Below are 16,614 nucleotides of genomic sequence, written 5' to 3'. Positions count from 1 at the left end.
TTTAAGTTTTTCAAAATCTAAATTTCTTCTCTAATATAAATGGTTGATGCTGATTTCATGCTAAAACTTTATTGAGCATAATACTTATGAAATCTTAGGTTATCCTTCATGAAGGTATGAATGTAATTCATCATGTTATTATACCATTCATTCCTTATATGATTATCTGAAATGTATTATGATTTGCTTTATAAGTCTCATATATGCATCATAGGTTAAATCATAATCATTTCAAATTGGTTCAATCATAAATGATTAATGTGTTATGATCATAATAAGAAACTTACTTAAAAGTTTCTATAATAACAAATCGTCTTCCCTCTTACAAGTAATGCTCAAGACTATTCTAAAATTCAAAATCAATAAATCTGATCATTAAAAAAAAAAATATTTCATTGAGCATAATCATTGTATCCATGATTAATATCTTTTCCTAAAAAGATCTCAAATTCCACTGATTAATTTTAACTCATCATGTTTAATCTGAGCATAAAAATCTGTTAAAGCATGAATATTAATTTTCTTGAGCTATCTCTCATAAGTCAAAAATATTTCTTATTCTTTTCTACAAGAAGATTGCTTGTCTTCCTGAAACAAGAGTATCTGTGTTGAAAGCTAAATCATAATCATAATTTTGATGGAAACAACTACTTAAGATAATCTGATTAAAATTCAACTTGTATACTTTATTGATAATTATCTTATGCAAATAGAATCTAAGTTAAATTGATTCTGAAAACAAAAAAATTTTTGATTTAACTTTAATGAATCTTTCTATTGCCTCACATGCTTGTCCTTGAACCATTTTACTTAATGAAATTATCTCTTTAGTTCAAGTGACTTGTGCTTGCTTATGCAATCTCTTGAGTAAAGTGACTCAAATTCAATTATTGTCATGTCTCATGTTGAGTCATCTAGTTAAGAAATATGTTGTATGAATGTTTTTGTATCCTAGAGAACCTAATGAATTGCCTTCAAGAAAAGAAAAAGAATTTACTAATGATACAGAATTTATGATTAAGAAATTTCAACTTGAAGGATACATCGATGAAAGATACAATAAACATTCCCTTGCAAACAAAAAAAAAAAAGGAGAGATTTTCTTCAGCCAAGGATGTAAAGAATCTAAAAGGTATTTGGCTTCAAGAATGCTAAATGCATTGGTAATCTAAACTCTTCTCTTGTGAGTTAGTTGAGCAAAATCAATAGTCTGAAATTATATGGTAGCATGATTAAACCTTTAATTGCTGATCATCTTGATATCATGCTTCATTCTCATGCTAGTGATGATTGTTTCATGGTGTGATTAAATTGAAGTTTACTTTTTCGTATATAATGCATAACCATGAAATACACAAGTTTATGCCTCAAATCTCTAATTCAAAATAACTTGTGATAAGCTATGAATCATTGGGCATAATGAAAATGCTGTTTGCATGATATACATTTATATGCAGCATATTAGATTAATTTTTTATTCTGTTCTTTCATGTAAATTACTTGAGAATAACAAAAAGAGGGAGAGATAAAGAAAAGAAAATGAACAATTATTCAAGGGAAGTAAAATCTAAGTAAAGGCAAATACTCCAATCTTTAGGAAAAGCAAAACAAGCATAATATATTTGGCACATTTGTGAGACTAATATGAACATTCCTTTGGAAGAGATAAAATCCGTAATTAATTACAGGAAAAGTTTGAAGTGAACATTTTAACCCTTCTATATTGCTCATCATAGGGATGGTGTCAATGGGGAGGATAGTGGTAGTACCCGACACTATTTGACCCAACTATTCGGTGTAGGGCAGATTAGGGACGGCACAAGAGGGAGGCTAGTGGTAGTACCTCGTGCCCCTTCCAACTCCACCGGATAGGGAGCAAATAGAGTATAGAGCATAGAAAAGTAAAACCAAAAGAAATGAAGATTAGAATGTTCACTAAGTGGTTAAAGGAAGAAATTCAAAAATGAGGAAATGAATGACAAGATAAATGAAAGTATATAAAAAACTTGTGAAAAGCCAAATGAAGTTTCGATCACTTGAAAACACACCTTAAGGATAAAATCAGTGTAGAATTATATATAAATAAGGAGAGTTTATTTGAAAAGAATAAATTTTGATCCTTGACATGCTTGCTCTTAATGTTTTAATACATGATGTTATGACTTAATGCATATTATGTTTTGCATGTGACATGATATTTTGAATTATGTGTTTTCAATATTCAAATAACAAAGATCTTTCCTAAATATAACTTGGAATGCTTCATGCCTAAAAAATTTGATTGAAACATGTTATTACCAACAACAACATCATTCTGTTTTAATGAATATATTTTGAAAAATAAAAGAAAAGCATAATTTGAATTTGCAAATTAGGCAAAATGAATTGATTCTGATTTATCTCTTATCTTGCCTAACATTGGTACATAATATCCTGATACTTGTTAAATTGCTCCAATTTGTGCCCAAATTAAATGTTAATTACAAAGATTCTGAATATGTTCTAATACTTTTGAAATATGTGTTTTCAATCTTAATAACTTAAGATGAGCTACAATGTAGAAGATGCATATCTCAAATTATAATTCTGAAAGCTTCCTTGAAAATTTTTATGAAATTCAGAATCTGATTTTGTATAAAAGCTTAAACTTAATTTTTTTAAAAAAATGCTTCTATCATTGCATTTTTGTAACTTTCATTATATGCTTCAATGATTGCATCATTTTGGAGAATAACTCAATAGGATTCCTGGATGAAAACTACGGTCTAAAAAAAATAGAATTAATTTTGATGCCTTAATTGTTTGCTCCGATACGCATCTGAAACATATCATTTTTTATCTTATAAGTTTATTAAAATTGGTCTAAATGATGTATTTTTCAATGATCTTGATTGCAAATAAATGGTTCTAAACATATGATATTATTTTGATATTAAAAAGATTTATGGTGCTTCATATATACTTTGCTGAAAAACTATGACTAAGAAATTAATATTTTGAATATACACTCCTACATAATTAAATGCTTCTATCATTAAAAAGAAAAGCTGTTTTTAAGAAGAGAGTTAATGATCCTAAAGCTTAAAATATTTCAACTCACTTCAATAATTCTTATAGGAAAGAAAATATAATTACTTTTGAAAGAAATTTGAGCTTCAAAAGAATTATTTTCTGATTAATATTTTCATACATATTCAAAAAAATAAGAGAAAATATAATTTATTCTTGAAAGATTAAAAAGAGTGATTGCTATAAATTTTGAAAAATTCTGGATCACTCTACATTCTTGATATTATAGAAGAACAAAAAAAAAAGGTTTGAAAGAAAATGCATCTTTTGAGGGGGAGCTTTAAATACTCAATCTCTTTATTGAAAATTATCTTCAAACTCTAAACTCTCAAATGGAATGATTAATTAAGGAGGAGAAAGAAAATTTTAGAGTGAGAGATCATATAGAACTTAATCGTATAAATTCGCATCTAAAGATGAGACAAAGAATACTAAATGTAAAGTGGTCTTAAACTTTGTGCTTCATTGAATATCTTTTGAAAGTTGGATTTCCATCTGTATTCATCGGTAAATCATTTATTTCTGAAAATTAATTGAAAAGGATTCCATCTGTCTCAGTTTCGAAAATTTATCTTGGAATCTACTTATGAGTTCTTATTGGCTTGCACTTTAGTGTTTCAATCCTGAGCCAATTCATTTTAATTGATTTTGATGCTATGATCTTTAACGGAGTAAAAGAAAGTCTTTAAGAGAGCTCTAAAAGAACTTTCAAAGCCTTGAATTTTATGTATCCTACACTGCATAAATTCATGTTTTGGTATCTATGCCCCAATACTTTTATATCATGAAAGAACTTTGAAGTCATTAAGAATTAAGGATTCAACATAATCTTATGTTTTTCGAGTATATAAGGTTTGATCTTTATTTGCTCTTATACTATACTCTGAAAATTAATTAGATTGCTCTCATCTTGCTATATACTTAATATATATATATATAAAAAGGTGTTGAATTTTCATTCGTGCCTTCTTTGAATATTATTCTTGATACTCCTTGAAATAACTTGAAAAAGATTCCATCTACACTTGATTTGAAAAATATCTTTGGAATCTACAGTTAGAGATCTCTTTTGGCTCACATCTTAAATATCTCATTTCTAAAGCCAAACACATAGAAATAAGATATCATTTTATTAGGGATCATGTGCAAAATGGAAACATATGTATTGAGCATATATGTACTGAAAAACAATTAGCTGACATATTCACAAAACCCTTGAGTGAAGATAGATTCTATACGCTAAGGAGGGAATTAGGCATATGTGATCCTTTTTATTGAAGAGATATAAAAGGGAGCAAGCAGTCTCATGATACATTCCTCCCATTTCTAAAAACCCATGAAACATGAGTCAAACTTGTAATCTATAGATTCCTTACTCATGTATCATTGTCCCAGAGAGAATTTGTAAGGATTGGAAGCAAGGAAAATTTTTAGAAGCGAAAAGGAAGAGAAAGGAAAAATTTCTGAACTTGGGTCGACCCAACCCAGAATAGGGTCGACCCAACGTTGAGTCGACCCAAGAAAATTCTTGAGTCGACCCAACGTCGGGACCCTACTGTTAAAAGGGGGACCCGTGAGCTTTTTTAGGGCACTGTTTACCCTTTGTCCTCTTCCGAAAACCTTATTCCCCACTCTCCAATCTCCTCCAATCATCTCCAAACACTAGATTATTTCACGATCTTGGAGAAATGAGACCCAAGAGAGCCGTAGCCAAGCGATCCGGGAGAGTCTCATGATCTTGTTTAGAGCCTAGAATATGTATCTAGTTCTCATATATATTTTGTGTTTATCATGTATCTTAAACTTTGATTAAGGAACATTGTATTTGCTTTTGTTTTTGGCATGAATGTACTAAAATGTTCCTATTTTGATCAATGAAGTTTGAATATTTGTTATTTATTGTGTGTCTTCCCATACACCTATTTGATGATAACAAAAGGGGGAGAAGTAAAGAAAGAGTAATAGAGGAGAAGTAAAGAAAGAGTAATAAGAGGAGAAGTAAAGAAATTGTGTAAGAAAAGAGAAATAACTTGTAAAACAAATTGAAAATCATATAGGAAAGCATATACATTTAAGGGGGAGCAATTTGTAATAATGAAAATGATCAAATCAAAAATTTCTATAAAATTTCAGAATTTGGCACATAGAATTTCAGAATTTGACACGCACCTTTCACACCTCGATACATAATCTGAAACTCATGTTTTATCTCAAATTTTTGGAGTTTCATCTTTAATGAATTATAAATGAAAGGGGGAACAATTCAAAAAGTCAAACTGGCAACATTTGAATGATATAGGGGGAGACTTCACTCTTATATATGAAAAGCTGAAATTCAGCAAGTTAAGCCCTTTCAAAAACTGATTTTAAGATAAGTATCAATAGGCTCATACTCTTTATTTTGTAATCATCAAAAAGGGGGAGATTGAGGATGATAGTGTTATTTTGATGATTAACACGCAATTATCTAGAGTATGTTATAAGTTAAATCGATACTACATTCTTAAGTCTGTTACTCTCAGTATATTTGTTTAAATTGATATAGATACATTTCATTGTTTATTTGAATGAATCTAACCTTGAGATGCAGCAAAGTGTGGATTGAGTCGACCCAAAGGATGATTGGGTCGACCCCGGCACATCAAGAAATCATTTGGCACACTTCTGCGAAAATGGCACTGATGAACAGTGTGTTGGGTCGACCCAAGGAAAGCATGAGTCGACCCAAACATCAAGATCCTCAAAACAACTCAGAAAATGGTTCTCTGGATTTACTGAGAGGGTCGACCCAAGAAGAAGTTGAGTCGACCCAACTGAACCTTGAGTCGACCCAAGGAAAGGTTGGGTCGACCCAAGTAAAGCTGAATTCCAAGTTTCTGTATTTCTGAAGGTTGGGTCGACCCAAGAAAAAGTTTGAGCTGACCCAAGGTTTGGGTCGACCCAAGAAAAGTTTGGGTCGACCCAAGCACGGGCAGAAGCATAACGGCTAGTTGTGCAGAAGTGTTTTTTGGACTCCCAACGGCTATAAACGGCTAGTTTCTTCAATCCAACGGTCAGGAAGGACTATTTGGAGGTTGGAGAAGTATTTAAGAGGGAGTATTCATCAGAGAAAGTAAGCTTTGGAAAATACATCAAGTGCATTCAAGAGAGAACCCTAGCAAGGCAAGCTTCATCCGAGAGTTTCATTCAAGAGTCAAAAGAAAGTGGTTGAGCAGATTTCAAGAGTCATTAAGAGCTCCATCCACCCTTGAAGAGTGAAGCATCCTTGACAAAGAAGAGAGAAGTCACATCAAGCGATAACTATTCTCTACACTCTTGTTTGTAGATTATATTGTTATATTTGCTCATCTAGGAGCTTAAATCTTCTTACTTTGTTTATTAAACTCCTTGTTGTAAGGTTTGTTGGTAAGCCCGTAAAACCAACATTGTAGGTTGTTGGTAAGCCCGTAAAACCAACGTAGGTTGTTGGTAAGCCCGTAAAACCAACGTAGGTTGTTGGTAAGCCCGTAAAACCAACGTAGGTTGTTGGTAAGCCCGTAAAACCAACGTAGGTTGTTGGTGAACCCGTAAAACCAATTGTGAAGGTTCGTTGGTGAGCCCGTAAAACCAACATAGGTTTTTGGTGATCCCGGAAAACCAAAGTGTAAAGGTTTTTGGATTGTGAGCCCGAAAAATAATCCAACTGTAATCCGCGGGATTATAGTGAATTCCCAAGGGGTCGCTTGGGGAGTGGACGTAGGTGCTAAGGAGAGCACCGAACCACTATACTTCTTATTGTTTGTATTGTGATTTGTTTAATTCCACTAACTCATCATTTAACATAAGTAAGATAGTTAAAATTAAGAGAAACCAATTCACCCCCCCCTCTTGGCTTGTCACCTTGGGCAACACAATATCATGAGTTTTGTGCATTAAAAATATCTAAAAAATTCAGTGAAATTTGATTCTATGTTACGACATGTATGCCATGGACCAAGAACACAAATTATTGTTTTAATGAAGAAAATTATCTATTTTTTTCCTGAAGTGTTAGTGTAATTGAGTTTGATTTGACTTGACTTAGTGTAATTAGTTATTGCAGTGTTTTGTCTATGATTATCATTGGAAAGGATGAAATAGATAAGTAAATAATGATATATGATTTTAACGATACAAAATGGAAAGTTTTAAAATTTAGTAAAAAACAAAAAAACAATTTGATAAGAAGAAAAAGAGAAGAAATATGCCATCCAAAATTGGCCTTCCAACCATATATCTTCGCTCGTTCCATTTTTTTAATTAAATTTCTGGTTATTAATTCAAATATATGTTTTTTCTGATGCCAGCTATTCTTATTGAGAGAATTTTTTGAGAAAATAGGAAAACAAGAAGGAAAAAAGATGAAAGAACAAGAGAATAGAATATTTATGAGGTTCAGTCCATTGACCTACATTTGCAAACAGAAATGATGCAAAAGTTTCACTATAGAAAATTAGAGATTATAGAGTACAATATTTCCTCACAAATTCCAACCCCCAATACACCCGATTTCTAAAACACTTGGTTACTTTCTTTTTTTAAGGGTTACAAAAGATATATATAATAGAGTAAGTTGATTTGGACTCGAACTGGTGTCCCACAATAATAAGATTAGTCCAGCTCGTGAAAGCTCTAACCTTGCACCTTGGGTGCAGCTTAAACAAAATAAGTATGGCTTCCCAGAGGAGGGGGGGTCCCTCTGCTCTGCTTGCTACGCTCGTTGCGCTATGTTCCACTCACTTAGCTCACTCCACTTCAGAAAAAGATTTCTTTTTGCCTTTCTAGAGTTTGTAAACTCAAGAAATACTCAACATAATTGTTGCCATCTACCTACTATTGGCAGACCATAAGTGGAGTACCTTTAAGATCAAGAGTCCTTAGATTCATCAACTCTAGAGCACCTTTAAGGGGCTTATGCAAAGATTTATAATCCTTAAGGATCATGAATAAGAGATTTTTTTAAGATCTCCTATATTTTGGTATCTCTCTGATGTGAGTACCGATATTAGCTTTTTTTATTATTTCTCTGAAATTTTCTATGATTTTAGAAAAGGTTCAAATCGATATGGGATAGTTTAATGCAAATTGATGTGTATTTAATGAACTCTAACAATTCAGGGCTTAGTTGGGCTCTATAGGTTCTAAGCTGCTGACCATGAAGCGCAGCTCGTTCTATCGTGCCATGCATGATATGGATATGTGCATGGCTAACATTTTTGGCCATGCTCTGATATAATTCAAATTTTAAAATTCAATTTGAGGTGCCACACTCCCATTTAATTCAAATTTTAAAAATTTGAATTCAGGTCTTAGTCATCTTGATTTCACTCTTCCATATATAATGTTGGCATTATGGGTCTCTACAAGATGCTAGCAAAGGTAGGCAATTTACGACCTTCATGAGGTTATTGTTGAGGCCTTTATAGATCTCTTGACGGATTACCTGAGCCTGTATAAAGGCTACAAGTCAGCATGCAACATCGGTACTATCAGCCTTTATGAGATGCTAGCTCATGTAGGCCTTTACAGAGATAGTTGTGGGTTACTGAGAATCAGTATATATAAAGATTCTAGGTCTGGGTCTTAAATACAGATCATAAAACTAAAATCTCCACGAGAAATAAACTTCCTAAATTCTCTTCATGCTTCCTAAATACAGATTTTCAGCATGGTAAAGGGTAGATTTTCGCCCCAAGTAGCAATGGATGCCACGAAATTATACGGAAGGTGGGACAAAGCTCCTCGAAGACCTACCTGATTGTCTTAATCTCATCCTCTTTGTAGTATGTTCAAGGCTGCACGTTGTGGTCGTTTGGTAGCGTGAAATGCAAACTTTAGTATTCAACATGTATGTTGGCTAGAAGTGCTACATCTTTTGCTTCAAACTTGTGTGTAGGAAAGAAAAATATGTGGAAAAGAAAATATTGTGGAGAATTTTTTCTACCTATCTCATGAGGTAGTCTTTTATATCTATTATCTATAAGAAAAAATTGCAAAGTTATCTTGATTAGGCATCAAGTAGATATTGACGGTTAGGTATCTTTGTTCAGTTACTAAAACAAGGAGTCTCAAAGTTAGACAGGATTGATGTCCGGAGCTCACTTTTCATTCATCATGTCGAGCTTGGGCCATAAAATGTCGAATTGGGTGTGGGCTGGATTAAGCATGGATTATAGTAATATGGTTAAGCTCGAGACTACATTTAACCTGGCCTAACCAGTGGAATTTGGCATCGCTAGGCACAAAATCCATCAAATGAATAACAACCCAATTATCAGGTCTAACGGTTTTCATATGGTCACATTGATAGATGGATCAAAAAAATTCTTTCAATAGATCATAGACATACAACATGTTTTCTCTATCACATTTTTGTTACATAGACAAGCATGACCTCATGTTTTCGAATGCTAATTTGCTTTAGAAAAATCTTGCGGAATGCTTGAAGAAATTGAGAGAATTCTGCTATTACATGCTCCCACATCAGAGTACAAAATATGGTTTATGTATTCATGAATCCATCTGCTCATGCATTCATACAAATACATTCTAAAAAATGTCATTTCTTTCTAATCCTTGTCCATCCAAATGTGGTAATAATACGTCGAACATGATTTCCGCAGTCAAATCTCCAAAATAAATGGTCCCAGAATTCGTTAATGTACTTGCTCGCAGGCTGCATACTTTCATTCGCATCTTTCCAATGTCTAATACTCCCTAGTATGATACACTGATCTCATGAGGTTTTGTCCATGATGCTAACTTCTTCCGGCCAAGCAGGTGAAATAATGAAGTTTGGAACACCATCATCTTGGGGTCATCGATCCTTTCTCTGCACGAGAACAAGAAAGAGGTTTAGTCTTGATTCTACTAATTAGTAATTGTTGATTAATGCATGTTAGCAGCCGGTGGTTTTCGGAATTAGGACCATAGATTATGTAATTTGAGAGGAGTCTCTAGAAACAAGGGATTTCAGCTGACCTGTTGGGCCTTTTAGATCATACAAAAGCTGAAGGAAGGGTGTAAAAACAAACAACTTGATAGATCTTTAATTATCATCCGGTAGCCAGTTAATGTAAGGAATTGCCATGAATATCATCTGGGGCAGGACAGGCTTTTCTTCCGTCTTACTGCAGTCCCTGGGTCGAAGTTCTGCACAAAAAGCTGTAGATCATGCAACATACACACGAGGATTCCATGTATTGAATAGAAGAAGGCAGCCAAGAAAAGAAAAGAAGAAAAAGACTGATATCAGATATCGTCTCTTGAAAGGACATGCGAAGTAGATTAGGTATAAAAAAAAAAACGAGCGATCAGGTCAGAATATGTACCTAAAAGGACGAGAATGATGCAAAATATCAAACAATTGCCGAGTAGTATAACATCCATCCCTGGCTTGCTGAAGCTGCTGCAAAATATGAAGAATAAATGATGGGCCTATTTGCCAATTATCTTCCATTCATAGCTATAGAAAGGGGACTGAAAGGAAACACAGAGTGGAAACCATTTCTGACCTTTTTCTTGTACAATTGATTGTCGTTGGCCCATACTTGCTGATTGCTTCAATATGAGGTGGGTGCTGTGTCATCAGATTAGAGGCCAATCAGGCAGCCCTCGGCGACCGATTTTGTTTTTGAGAGTCAACTTGTGGAGGGAAGGGAAACGCGGTTGTTCTTCACCAGCACCTGCTAACCACTCTGGAAGAGACTCTACTTCTCGATCATTGAGCTCTATGTGCTCCACGGCATCCACACCCTCCACAACCTTCAATTTCTCACAATCCACAACAATTAATTGTTTGAGTCTAGGAAAGTTGGACACTCTCTCCAAACTTGAGTTGTGCTCCAAGATCAATTTTGTAAGAGAGGGAAGGTTTTGGATTTCTCTCAGGCTGTGGGCACCAGTCATATATAACTCCTGCAAGGCGGCGGCATGGCAGAGAAGGCTCTCCGGAAGAGAATTCAACTTCGGACATCCAATAATGCTTATTTCCTTGAGAGAAGGTAGCAACGATGTTGTGCGGTTGTCCTCCTCCCACCACCATTCTTCCAACTTAGGCATGTCTTCAAATATAAGTTTCTCTAGCCTGGGGAAGTAGGAGGAGGAGAAGAATTCAGGCCCGATGCTCGTGACTGCAGAAACACCTTCAATCCAGAGGTAATCTAGTTGTGGTAGCATTCCCAAGAGTGGAAGTTGCTGGCATAGAGCACAACTACTCAGTTCCAGCCATCGCAGGCGAGGGAGCGATGACGAGGAACGTGTCATCATCCAGCTGGGAAACTCACGGCCGAAGTAGTCATGGATTGAAAGTATTTCAATGCATGGCGGTGGGCAGAGCTCCTCGAATACCTCCCTTATTCTCTTGATATCTTCCTCATCGTAATTACTTGCACGAGGCTGCTGCACATCAGAAGAGCTGCTCAATTGCTTGCAATACAAATCTAGTCTGATAAGATGGGGCTTGGCTTGAAGTGCAGCGGCTTTTGCTTCAGCCCTGTTGGATACCCTCTCCAAGTTTTCTATTGTCAAACCCTGGAGCTGGGACAGGGATTTCAACTCCTCCAAGGTGCAGAATCTCCCGTGTTGATGTCCCTTGTGCTCCTGCTCCCTGTCACCCTCTCCCACTCCAGATTTGCAGCCCTCGCTACCACTCACCACAAATCCCCCAAGTGAGCGTAGTTGTTTCAGGCTCCCTATTCCCACAGGTAGACCATCAAGTGGTGCATCCCGAACGTCTAGACCCCTTAGATTGATTAACCCCACGACACCATTTGGGAGGTTGTGCAAATATTTACAACCATCGAGAAACAGGAATTGGAGATTTCTAAGATTCCTTATGCTATCTGGTATCTCTCTTATTGAAGTAGCAGAGAGATCAAGAAGTCTAAGGTGTATAAGATCTCCCAAGAAAGTTGGGAGATTGGAAATGGCAGTTTCACTTAAGTTCAGGACCCTTAAACTCCTTAGCATTTTGAAGAGATCTTCGGGAAGATCACGAATAAGTGGGGTATGGAAGAATGACAGGTTCCTCAAGGATATCTGTTCCATTATAAAATCTGGTATGATTTCTAATTTTTCATCTACAATTGATAAATGACGTAATTTTATTGATGATGATGATGAGGAGGAGGACATGATCTTGTGATCAAATGCTTGTGCATCTCCGACGAAGCACTCATTTCCTGCTATATGCTGAGCTAGAGATCGCAAGAGGTCATGCATCCTGCAAACTGATTGATCATAATATTTAGGATCTGGCTGTAAGAGGTTCCTTTGCACCAACTCCTTCCAATATCCTTCTGCCACATCTTCCGAGGGTGTATTGTCTTCGAATATTACAAGGCCCCCTGCAATACAACTATTGATGAAAGAACCTTGAGTAATTAGGTGGTCCTCGGGAAATAATGAAAGGAAAGTGAAGCACTGCTTGAGAGGAGGTGGCAAATGCAGATAGCTCAAGTACAAAGCACCCATCACCCCATCCGGAAGCTTAGTAAAAGACCATGCTGAGCTAGAAAGGACCTTTTCCCACTCTGATTGCCTTGTCGCCTTAGTTCGAAGAACCCCTCCAATCGTCCTAAGAGCAAGGGGAAGGCCATCACATTTCTCTACAATTCTCATCCCGACATCCCTTAACACCCCCCTTTCTCCTTCCTCTCCTTCCTCAAAGACCATCTTGCAAATTAGTGACCAACCATCATCTCGAGACAACTTATCCACCATATGAGTGTGTATGGCACCCATCTGTTGAGCAATATTTATATTTCTAGTTGTTATCAAAATTCTACTATCCACCAAACCACTATGTAAGGGGTTTCTTAATAGCTTATCCCATACCTGTGCATCCCAAACATCATCCAAGACTAAAAAAAATTTTTTGTTCCTCAGTAATTCGCTAAGCATAGGTTCAAGCACTTCCTTCTCCTCATTATCTCCAGGATTACCTCCAGCTTGCTTTATGATAGATCTCAGCAAAACGGACTCGGAGAAATCTTGGGACACGCACAACCAAATCCGTGGCATTTGGTTGAACTTGTCCCGAAGCTTCTCATCATTGTAAATTTTTTGAGCAAGAGTAGTTTTGCCTATCCCACCCATGCCGACAATAGCAAAGATCGGGATTTTTTTCTTATTTTCTTTTGTCAACAGATGCACCAACCTCCTTGTATCATCCTCAATTTTTTCTCCCACAAGATCAGGCTCAACAAGTACAGGAGATGTCTTGGGGCTAATTTTACTCTTATAGCGATCATTACGAGGAGCAGATGTAAGATGGAGGTCGGTTTTGTCCTTAGCAAGTTCATCAAGCTTAAGGATGAGATCCCTAATTCTATTGCCAATCTCATGACGGAATCCAACTTTGTGCAAGCAAGCAATGGGGGGGTAGCAACAATTTACCGACTCGGTATAACGAGATGAGGATGAGTTTGAGCTGAGAAACTTCTCCCCCTCGATCCAGCATTCATCGATCATGTCGTCTGCATCGTACATGAGATCTCGCAGCTCGTTCAGCCAAAGTTTGATGGCCTCGTTGTCGAAGCGTCTATTCTCTGCATCAGCGAGAACGGCCTGCATCCTCTTCAGCCTCCTATGGAGCTTCTTGATTTCGTCAGACACACCCAAGATCTTGATAGCCTCTTCCTTCGCATAGGTTAATAACGTCTCACACAATTTGGAGACGAAAACATCCGCGATCATGGCCATCTTTTGTTTCTCCAGGTGCAAGATAATGGGAGGATGGAGAGCCGCAAATGGTAGGGCACTCTTGCACTCTCCACAAAGACAGCTATTTAATGACTGCTAATACTGTTCCACTCGTCCCAAACACGACATGCCATATAGAAGAGCTATTTTCATTACTTTACTCCAAAGATGCCATAAAATAACCTGTGACGCGTTGAGGGGTCTGCCCTTACTTTATGTGGGAACCGTCATTTATCTTTTTTTATTTATTTTTTTTAATTTTTGGTTTGGTGTAATAGGATTTATAGTGGGTTAGCATGGTCCATCGCTAATTTAATTTCAAATGTATTTTTTTATTTTCTCTCATTTTTTATTTTAGCGTGTAGGAACTGAGGCTGGTTTTTAAGCTCAATGGACCATTGAAGGCCTTAATGCAGCTTGGTCATGCATGCCGGAGCCAAAAATACAGAGGACGGACATTCGAAAACAAGCTTTCATGAATCTTAATGCATGATCTAAGGGTCTAAACTGCATAGGGTCATGAAAATGGTTCCATGCATGACCGTTGGACCCAACCCTTAGCCCTCTGATGTAAGAGCGTCGTCAATGATATTAAAAATATATTAAATAATGTGGAAATTCCGCAACTTGCTCAAGGATGTGGCTGTTAAGGCGGTGGAAGAATACTGTACCCAAAAAAATATATTAAAAATGAGAAAATCCCACACTTGCTCATGGATACAGCTGTTATGACTTGACTAAAAAAGGAAAAATAAAAAGGACAAGGTGCAGCGATGGACCCAATCAAAGATTCCTTCAAAATTTTACTTCTATAATCTCACAACTTCCTCTGTGTTATTATGTGGGGTCCCGTCACATTTAGCTCTTCAGACTTTTTGGTTCCCCGGAAAATAAGGGTAGGAAGTGGGCTAAATTTAAAAAAATAAAAAAAATATTTTAATATTTTGTTGAAGATTTTAGCAAAATAATAAATAGTGTTTTAATAAAAATAAAGTTTTGAAGTTTATAAAAAAATTAATTTCTATTCGATAAAATTTTAAATTTTTTTTTGAAAAAAAATGCTCTTAAGCTATGAGATAGAATTATATTTTTCTTTAGTTTGATAAATATTTTATATAATTTTTATAGAAAAATAGCAATCCAACTAAACATAAGTCGGTAGGAGACCCCCGCTCTATAACAAGTGCTCATGCTTTCTGCCCACGACATACGACATGGAAGATGCTCTCCTTCATGTGGGAGCTGTCATTTATCACTTTTTTAACTAATTTTTGATTTGGTGGTGTTGCTGAAAATTGGACACGGAAATGACCACTCGGCTGAGAGGAAGGAGCTCCGAAGTGAGATGATAGGTGAAGGTCCATCGGCGAGCGGCGTCCTCCCGAGGACCTGTAAAAAGCCGGTGGCCGGGGTTTCTGGCGCCGGCCCTCCGATGTTTAAGTCAGAGGAGACTAATATATGGAAGGAGAGAAGGTATCCTCTAGAGTTTCATAGTCCAACCCTTTCTAAAGGTGAGGGATTTTTCTTTTATAGAGGGGTATAGATTTACTTATGATGCGACAGAACGAACGAATTGCCATCATAATTGAGCACGATCGTGCGAATTATTGCATTGCCATGGGAGATCAGGCCGGAGTCAGTGAGTCGTCGTGGCTGATCGGACGTGGCAAAATAGCTTAACTATCTGCCGTGGAGAGCTTAAGGTCCGTAGATAGCATTAATTGTTGAGTGAGCCGGAGATCAGCAGAGGCCATGCGCATTAATTGTTGAGTAAGCCGGAGATCAGCAGAGGCCATGCGCATTAATTGTTGACGATGGTAGCAGGGCATGGTCCCTGGTCGAGCTGCAGAAGGATGTGACCGCAGCAGGTGGATGGTGAGGTCATGCCCGACGTCCGACCAGGTGCTCGACTCCGAGATGTCCCATCCGAATATTCGATCTCGAGCGCCTTCGGGTCGGGCGCCTCCAGGTCGAGCGCTTTCAGGTCGGGCGCCTCCAGGTCGAGCGCTTTCAGGTCGGATGCTTCTAGACACGTGCCGGCAATGCGTCCATATGTTTTGAAGCGACTCATTTTTCCTCCAACATGTGGAATAGCATTTGAAGTGGGATAATCATGGTTTATCACTTATTTTATGTCAAATGTATTTTTTAAATTTTCTTTTATTTTTGATTTTAGTGTAGGGAGTGGGTTGATTTTGAAGCTAAGTGGACCATCGGAGGCGTTGATGCAGCTTGGTCATGCATGCCGGTGCCAAATGTATGGTCATGATCTATGCACATAGCACATCCGAACGCAAGCTTTCATGTATCTCAATGCATGGTCCAAGAGCCTAAGCTGCATGGGGTCATCAAAATGGTCCCATGCATGATAGCTTAACCCAACCCTTTAAACATTTGATGTCAGGGCGTCATCAATGAGATAGGCATGAAATGAGACTCATAGAGATGAGTGGATGTGATAGGTGGCATGCATACGCTATCCAGGATACAATTTTTTATTATTTTTTTTCTGAAACGGGCATTTCATACCTTACGGATACGAATACACCCAATAGAATCGGCAAACAAAAGGTCCCGTAATGCTACAGGCATCTCAACCTCTCCAACCTACATGGTGCCTCCTGAGTGGCTCGCTACATATGCCACCATCCAGTCAGCCAGTCTGCCGTCCCGTTAGCCTCACGATATACATGCAGAGCCTGAAGTGTAATGCCCTTCCTCACCATCAACCGAGTATCACGAAGCAAGGGAAGAACACCTCCAGCCCTGCTCGTGCCTCATCAGACCCAGCCGATCACCGTGGCCGAATCACCCTCCAGGAGG

At 37.1% G+C, this 16,614-nt stretch overlaps 1 protein-coding gene and 1 pseudogene across 1 annotated transcript; both read right to left on the bottom strand.

Moving 5' to 3' along the window:
• Positions 1-9,398: 9,398 nt before the first annotated feature.
• LOC113462018 overlaps positions 9,399-16,614 on the bottom strand; it is a 42,804-nt pseudogene continuing 35,588 nt past the window's right edge.
• Positions 9,401-13,791, bottom strand: LOC103712452 (putative disease resistance protein RGA3). Its single transcript, XM_039115031.1, has 3 exons — positions 10,602-13,791; positions 10,419-10,495; positions 9,401-10,251 (listed from the first exon to the last, which is right to left on the bottom strand). Exon 1 carries the CDS (start codon positions 13,789-13,791, stop codon positions 10,675-10,677), a length of 3,117 nt encoding a protein of 1,038 aa, XP_038970959.1. The 3' UTR covers positions 9,401-10,251; positions 10,419-10,495; positions 10,602-10,674.

Source organism: Phoenix dactylifera, chromosome 1 (assembly GCF_009389715.1).
Source record: "Phoenix dactylifera cultivar Barhee BC4 chromosome 1, palm_55x_up_171113_PBpolish2nd_filt_p, whole genome shotgun sequence".
Taxonomy (NCBI): Eukaryota; Viridiplantae; Streptophyta; class Magnoliopsida; order Arecales; family Arecaceae; genus Phoenix; species Phoenix dactylifera.
Note: the sequence above shows the minus strand (reverse complement) of the source record. Positions and strands in the feature narration are given on the sequence as shown.